Below are 7,364 nucleotides of genomic sequence, written 5' to 3' on the forward strand. Positions count from 1 at the left end.
TGTAGAATGTCGCATAGAATCCTAGCTATATACACACATGCCGTAGAGTCAATATGGTTGGCCTGTTCATATTGCAGCCTGCTTGTTTCATGGATCATCTGGTAGCTATATAGCTACCGAGCATGGTATCAATTGTAGAGCTTTTCTGAGGTTCAGTATAAGGTAGCTAGTCCACAGATTATATAATCTATGGGTAGTCACAGTAGCAGTATTCAACTGAGTAAACAAGCCAGGCTGTTATTTCCATATATTAATGCAGCCATACAACTTAACTTGTGAATGCTCTATTAGAGTATTTTATTAAAACCATGTAGGTGACTGTTGTATTAGAGAGTATCGATCTCTCTTATGGTTCTATGTTGGCATGGAGTCTAACACAAGCCTACACGAGGCAACAATAATGCATCACACTCTACTAATGTTCTCGTGATCACCAAGATCTAAGGCCACAAGCCACTTTTTGCAATAACCAGTAAAGGGAAGTAACCTACTCTAATAAACGCGCAAAGACTGACACGTAACTTCCTTTTTTTGTAGGCTCGTTCTTCTAACACACAAATGCATTGTACCATCAAATACAAATTAAAATATCATAAAAGAACCATTATTCAAATGTTAATGTATAGTTCTTGTAGCTAACACCAGGGCCCCTATAACTCGTCTCTGGGCTTCATCATCAGACTCATCATCCTAAAGAGCAAACACAGAACAGTAACAGATACTCAGTTATACATGGGCAATTTGTTATAGAAAATATTCTGAACTATCTGGTGGATCCCTCACCTCTTCATAGTCGGTGTCATCTTCTCCATCATCTTCTTTAAGATCTTCTTAATTCCTCTTCCTCCTCCTCTTCTTCTTCTTGCTCCTTTCTCAGTCTCTCTGCTTCTTCACGAGCTTTCCTCTCCTCTCCTCTTCATCTTGCTGTAGTTGTTAACCATTCAGTACAGTATTTCTGAGTTAATATGGACACACACACCTTTTCTTTCATCTTCTTTTCTCCATCCCTAGTAACTGAGAAAGTCTCCTCAGCAAATTGGCTTGCTAGGTCTTCATCATCTGTGATCAAACGTTGTCGAAAATAGTACCAGATTTAACCTGTAGAGAGGACCCAACACTAACACATTTTTGTTCAAACCAAATATGTAGCAACATTTACCTGCCATAAGTCAAAGCCAATGTAACCAGAATCTTCATATCTGTACAGGTTCTCATCAGGGGAATACTCTGGGTTATCAATTTGTGGGTGTACCCATTCTCCCTTGTAATCTGGGTTATCAATCTGACGAGGTTTCCATGCTCCCTGTAGGAATACAAGATGAGTGAACATTGCTCATTGGAGATGCGATGTCACCTTGTATTCAGGGTTGGGGATGGATGGGGGTTCCCATTCTCCATCAGTTTCATCATCCCAATCCTCCGGCTTCTCAGCATCAGGGTCAGCAATGTACTCTGGCTTGTCCCAGTCCTATAAATACATATTGGAAACTGTTATATACAATAAAATAATGTGAAACCTCATACCTCTGGTTTTGTGTCTTCGGGGTCATCCATCTTAGGGCTGTCTACCTAGTCCTCAGGCTTCTTAGCATCAGGGTCATTGATCTGTTTTGGAGGTAGAAAGTCCCAGTCATCTTCCAAACTGCCGCTCAGTGCTTCCTTGTTGTCAATCTTCACCACATAAGTGTTGTCAGGTCGTACGATCAATGTGTACAAGTGAGTAAATTCATTGTCCTGAAAGGCACATCAAATGTGAATATGTGTCTAAATGTTGTGTTGATGGTGTATTATATATGTGACTGGGCCTGCGAAAATAGGGCATGTGGGCACATGACTTTTGCCTACTTTTTCAAACTTCCATCACTCATAACTTTTTATACCATTACACTATGGAAATGTCAGTTTTCAGATCTTAGTAAGCATTTAATTGGCTTTATGATGCAAGTTACAGAATGTAAATATTCTATTCAAATAGTGAGATATGACCTGTAGTGTGACTGGGTGTAGTTTGTGCCCACATGCCCTGTTTTCGCAGGCCCGGTCACATATGGTGCTTGCCTTGCAAGTGATGTCTCTCTTGATCAAAAGATTTTTGTCATTGTAGTTGAAGATGACGTGCACTTTCTTAGTCTCAGGGCCACAAATGTCAGGTCCTGAAATAAATTCAGGGTTACTATTGACTGAACACACATGCAGCACATGCGCTTGTACACTTAAGTGTAGATACCCCTAACATGCAAGAATGTTGAAATCAATCCCTGGAACTATTAGATAACTGAAAGTTAACGCATCACTCACCAAACATGATATTGTACTTGCTCTCTCCCTTCCATTTCAGTTGGCTCTAGTGTACTAGGAAAGACCTATGTAAAACAGTAATTATGTCATAAAAACAGAGTGACCACTACTAATTTATAACAACCAAGCACACATCTGTTACTTGCCTTTACATATCCTCCACCACAGTCTATCTTTTGTTCATGCTTAACAGAGAACTGAATGACTAGACTCTTTCCTTCATTGTTGAACACTTCATTGAATTTTGCGGTCCTGGCGTAGAAATGGGCATCCTGGCTTATCTGAATTCCTGTAGTGTATATGTAGAGGACTCTCAATAGGTTTACACTGTGATGACACACCTTTGTCTTTCTCTGCATCACCGTAAAACTTTCCAGCTGACAATTTGAATGCTCCATAATCCGACCTTTTCGTGGATTGTACCCATCTGTCCGACCACGCTTCTACAAACAAAATAACTTAAGATTACTCTCCGTCTTTCAGTTCAGTCATAAACAATGCAGTGGACACGAATAACACCCAGTGCACTTCCAATTAGACATACAAAATGTCCTCCATTTTGGGTGACGGCTGGTAGCGATCTAACTTACCGCCATCCTCAAAAGTGTCCTTAAAATAAACAGTAGAGCTGGCAAGGGCCGGGAAACAGGAGAACAATACGATCGAGACCTTCATCGCGACTGGGAACTGCGAGGTTGCTACAACGGCATGCACATGAACAGGAAAGAGCGTGGAGCGATCTGATTGGATGAAAGTTCCTGCAATAGTAATAGTCCGCGAATTGTACAAATGATCCGTGTTACTACTCCGTAAATTAATCTTGTAAAAACTGATCTTTTAGCAAATCAAATGTCCAAAAAGCAAAAGAAAAGAAAGAGGGCCCGAGGTATGCTTATTTTATTACTGCTTCTTCCTTTGTATCGACGATGAAAATAAATATCGTGATATTGGGCATTATTTAGAGTACACTAGCTAAATTGTAATTGTAATTTTTAAGCAGGGAGTCCACTCAGTAAAACTGATTTTCAGTGGAGCCCTGAACAAACATACAATAGACACATACAGTAACTAATAATATACAAAAAACAAACAAACAAACATACACAACTAAGGATACATAGACAAAATTATACAGGAATTAAGAATTAAGATAATAATTACGAAATGATGACAAAGTGGCAGCCCCAGTAACAGTGGACTTAAGGTTGTTCCATAAAACAGTTCCTCGGTAGAAAAAAGTTCGCTTGCCATAGTTGATAAACACTCTAGGAACAAATAAACGATTAACATTACGACTAAGATGACCAGTAACATCCTTCGAAAACTGAAATATATCATGTAAATAAGGAGGAGAAATTCGATGTAAAGATTTAAAAATCTGAATAGCTGTATGAAAACGGCGACGTTCAGTCAATGTAAATTGAAACTTGGAACTGAAAGATGACGGCAGCTTATGCATAAATTTGGAATGAATCCTTTCAATCATACAAGTCTGTTTTGCCGTAGATGGAGTCCAGATAACATCACAGTAATCAAAAAGTGGCATCACAAATGCTGAATATAATACACACAACACTACAGGTGGCAGAGACCCAAACCGAATAATTGAAGCAAGCCTTGATCTAACTCTAGACAACATATTACAAATATGCAAGTTCCAAGACAACGCAGAGTCAATTAATACTCCAAGATACCGAACAGAATGCACCTGAGACAACACACTACCACCAATTGAGACAGAAAGGGTCTGACCTGCCACCCTCTGACGGCTACCAATGAGCATACAACTAGACTTATCAACATTTAAACACAAACGTGAGCTCCCTAACCATGTAGCCACAGAATTCAGATCTGATTGTAAACCATTTTCCACTACCCTTAAATCTGAGTCACAAAAATGTAATTCAGCACCATCAGCATAGAGATCCAGTAAGCAGTGACTTACAACCGAGGGCAAATCATTTATGTATAAAGCAAAAAGCAAGGGACCCAAGATGGATCCTTGAGGGACACCAATAGAAACAGCAGCCCATTATTGTACCATACTGTATTATACGCTGTGTAAATGCATGTTAATCACATACAGGAGATGATGACGTCTCAGAAGCTAAATATGCAGCATTGGAGGTAACTCCATTATTGTACCATACCATTTTATATTATTCAATAAATTACTACAGGATAGTTTAATGGAGACCTCGGACAATGTGTCATATGAGAGTGAGTTGTGTGTGTTGAGGTAGTACACTGTGTATTTTTGTGTGTATTGTTGATAGTGGACCTGCCAAGCTCTGCCTCTATGCAGACTGAATCAATGACTGCTGATGTGGTAAGCTTAAGCCTATCATTTCCCTGCCTATTTAGACTAGTATGTGTATACATTGTATTAATCTATGTTTTAGGATGAATTTGGTGCTAAAGATTATTCCAAGTTGTTGGATTTACGTTTAGATCATGCTTCACAGCCATTATGGATAGTAAGTATTTCTTCATCTGCTTATCGACTTGGATGGCATATTTACCATGTTCTCTACAGGCACCTGATGGTCACATGTTTCTGGAGGCATTTTCTCCTGTTTATAAACATGCTAGGGACTTTCTCATTGCCATAGCTGAGGTGATTTTAATCCTTCATTGTTGTGATAGTAGTAGTGCTTTATGTGTGACGTTGTGTAGCCGGTGTGTAGACCAGAATACATCCACGAGTTTCAGTAAGTAATTGAATGTGTCTTGTATTAATATGTGCCATACACATACACTTAGAAAATCGTGAATGCACTTGTAAGACACAGTATAACTGTATTATACGCTGTGTGTTGTTGTTCTGGCACTATGTATAGTAGGTGCCATGTTGATTGACTATTAAAAGTTGTTATTGTATAGTGATTACTTCCTTGTACAGCTTGCTCACTTTCAGTTGGTTTAACACATCTTCCTAATTTATTCACTGAATTCCTTGGCAATAGTTCTTCGTAGGGGTAGGCAATATTTCAGTAAGATCGATAAATTCAATATTTTACTGATATCGATGTGCAAAAATGATATCGAGATACACTGTAACAAGCACAATGTGTTATAGTTGCTTAGGTAAGTATGATGCAACATCTTGTACAAAAAAACATGGGTATAGCTCAGGCATACAATACTAGGTATTGACAACCAGCTACTATGTAATAAATCAGCATTCTTGAAATTGGCAGTTCAGTTGATATGGACGAGTTATTCAAGAGACATATTGCAATATTGGTAGTTATCAAGATAATGTGCTTGAAAAATGTCGATATTTGTTTTTGAAGATATTGCCCATCCCTAGTTCTTTGGTAGTTTTCCTGTTCGTAGTCTTGGTTTAAAGGCCACAAATGTGGGTACTATATCTGGCATGGTTACTATTTGTACTACAGCTTTAGCTGTTGAACAATGTTGTCATTAGTTTGTTTATCTTGAATCAGTAATATCGTACATGTATATATGTTGGCCAGTACATAATTCTGATGTGGTATTATCTCAATTGTAACGCTTCGTTGAATATCAATTAAGCTGCATTTATAAGGGCTCACATCATAATTATTTTATTGAACAAATTATATGTTCCATTACACATGAATAGTCATCTTCTTATCTGCATGACCTTATCTGCATGGCTTTTTATTTGAACAGTCGAAATAGGAATCTTAAATTCAATGTACACAAATCAAGCTGCTTGGCTTGTATTGATGTCAGTATTGTGAATCACCATCCCTATTACTTTTTGTTTACGCAGTTTTTTTCAGAATCACAACTTTGATCCCTATTCTACTTGTTTAGATTTACAATTTTTTGCTCCCCTAGTAGTTACTTTATTTTTTAGGTAATATGTAACTGTAACTAAATAGTTCTGTTGCAAGTAATATCAAGAGTACATAATATATATATTTATTATGTACTCTTGATAATATGTAATTAGTTACTTTAAAAAGTAACTGTCCCAACACTGCTAATCATCATAGGGGTACTTACTTCTGTGAATACCCATTTCATATACAGTATACACACCTAACTGTGCTTGGACCACCTACAGGTATACACCAAGCACTGATTGGCTAATTCACTGCCCCGGTTGACTGACGTATATGCTGTGGTCACAAGTTTTGAGTACTATTCTGTGTAATCTTTTTAGGTTATGTAAGCCACTCCTGTTAGTGCATGTAAAACTACTTAAATTCTTAAGAAGACTTTCAACACAGTAATTATTGTGTGGTGATCACCTAGGGAGTTCAGTTAGTCTTACAGCTAAACAGGTACTTGAAATTGGTTTTGGAGGAAGACAATGGTTGGCATACTACACAATGAATAAATGCCATACTTTGCAAACCAGAACAGCATGGTTCAGAACTGTTGCCAATGTATGTGACATACCTTGATTTTGGTTTAAGTTGAGCAGATGACCATTTGTTAAGGCAGTAAAGTGTGCTGCTTTGTAACACAAAGTACAAGCTATATTAAAGTTATACTAACCCAGTGGAAAACTTTTAAGGTAAGTGTTGATATCCAACAGGTAGTTTGTCAGAGAAACTAAGTGTAGAGTTTAGTTTGGAAGGGCTGTTAATCAGGATGGTGAGGAGTGTCTGTTGTATTTAGTAAACACATCAGTAATAAATAACTCGGACTGCAGTATAATAGTATACATGAGAAAGTAAACAAAAAAATTTAATTTTTTCAACACTTGTCGGTTTATTGTATTTTGTATAATTAATGAGTGAAGTATTTTATAGTTGATCAGTATACTGTATAAAGTCTTTGGCAGTATATCAAGCAACCACTATACTAGTCCATCATTCTGCCAGTGGTGCCTAATATTTGGTGAATTGTGAAATTAACTGTGCTATCGTTTGCATCAGTGTTCAAATTGTGTGATGTCCCCCATGAGGATAATCGTGTTAGTTGCATAGTTGCATAGGTTGGAGAAAGTTTAATTCATAGTTACACTGTAAATTCTGGTCATTATCATGATGTCTTTTGAGCTTGGCAAGATAACTGCTTATTTAAATGATATTAGTTGGAAGGGTATTTATAGTGGCTAGGAATGG

At 37.6% G+C, this 7,364-nt stretch overlaps 1 protein-coding gene and 1 long non-coding RNA gene across 2 annotated transcripts; one reads left to right on the forward strand and one right to left on the reverse strand.

Annotated features, from left to right (window-relative positions):
* Positions 1 to 511: 511 nt before the first annotated feature.
* Positions 512 to 3,046, reverse strand: LOC136266644 (calreticulin-like). The gene is given in 13 exon segments (XM_066061640.1): positions 512 to 690; positions 784 to 924; positions 980 to 1,071; positions 1,074 to 1,098; positions 1,160 to 1,303; positions 1,355 to 1,468; positions 1,525 to 1,734; positions 2,059 to 2,153; positions 2,299 to 2,326; positions 2,328 to 2,363; positions 2,445 to 2,587; positions 2,640 to 2,741; positions 2,889 to 3,046. Coding segments are annotated over 12 exon segments (1,125 nt in total). The 5' UTR covers positions 2,974 to 3,046; the 3' UTR covers positions 512 to 690; positions 784 to 873.
* Positions 3,047 to 3,070: 24 nt separating this feature from the next.
* On the forward strand, positions 3,071 to 4,518 carry LOC136266645 (uncharacterized). Its single transcript, XR_010706208.1, has 3 exons — positions 3,071 to 3,184; positions 4,385 to 4,425; positions 4,479 to 4,518. It is a non-coding gene; the product is annotated as an uncharacterized lncRNA (long non-coding RNA).
* The last annotated feature ends 2,846 nt before the right edge of the window (positions 4,519 to 7,364 follow it).

The sequence above is a fragment of the Dysidea avara genome, chromosome 9, assembly GCF_963678975.1.
Source record: "Dysidea avara chromosome 9, odDysAvar1.4, whole genome shotgun sequence".
In the NCBI taxonomy this organism is placed as follows: domain Eukaryota; kingdom Metazoa; phylum Porifera; class Demospongiae; order Dictyoceratida; family Dysideidae; genus Dysidea; species Dysidea avara.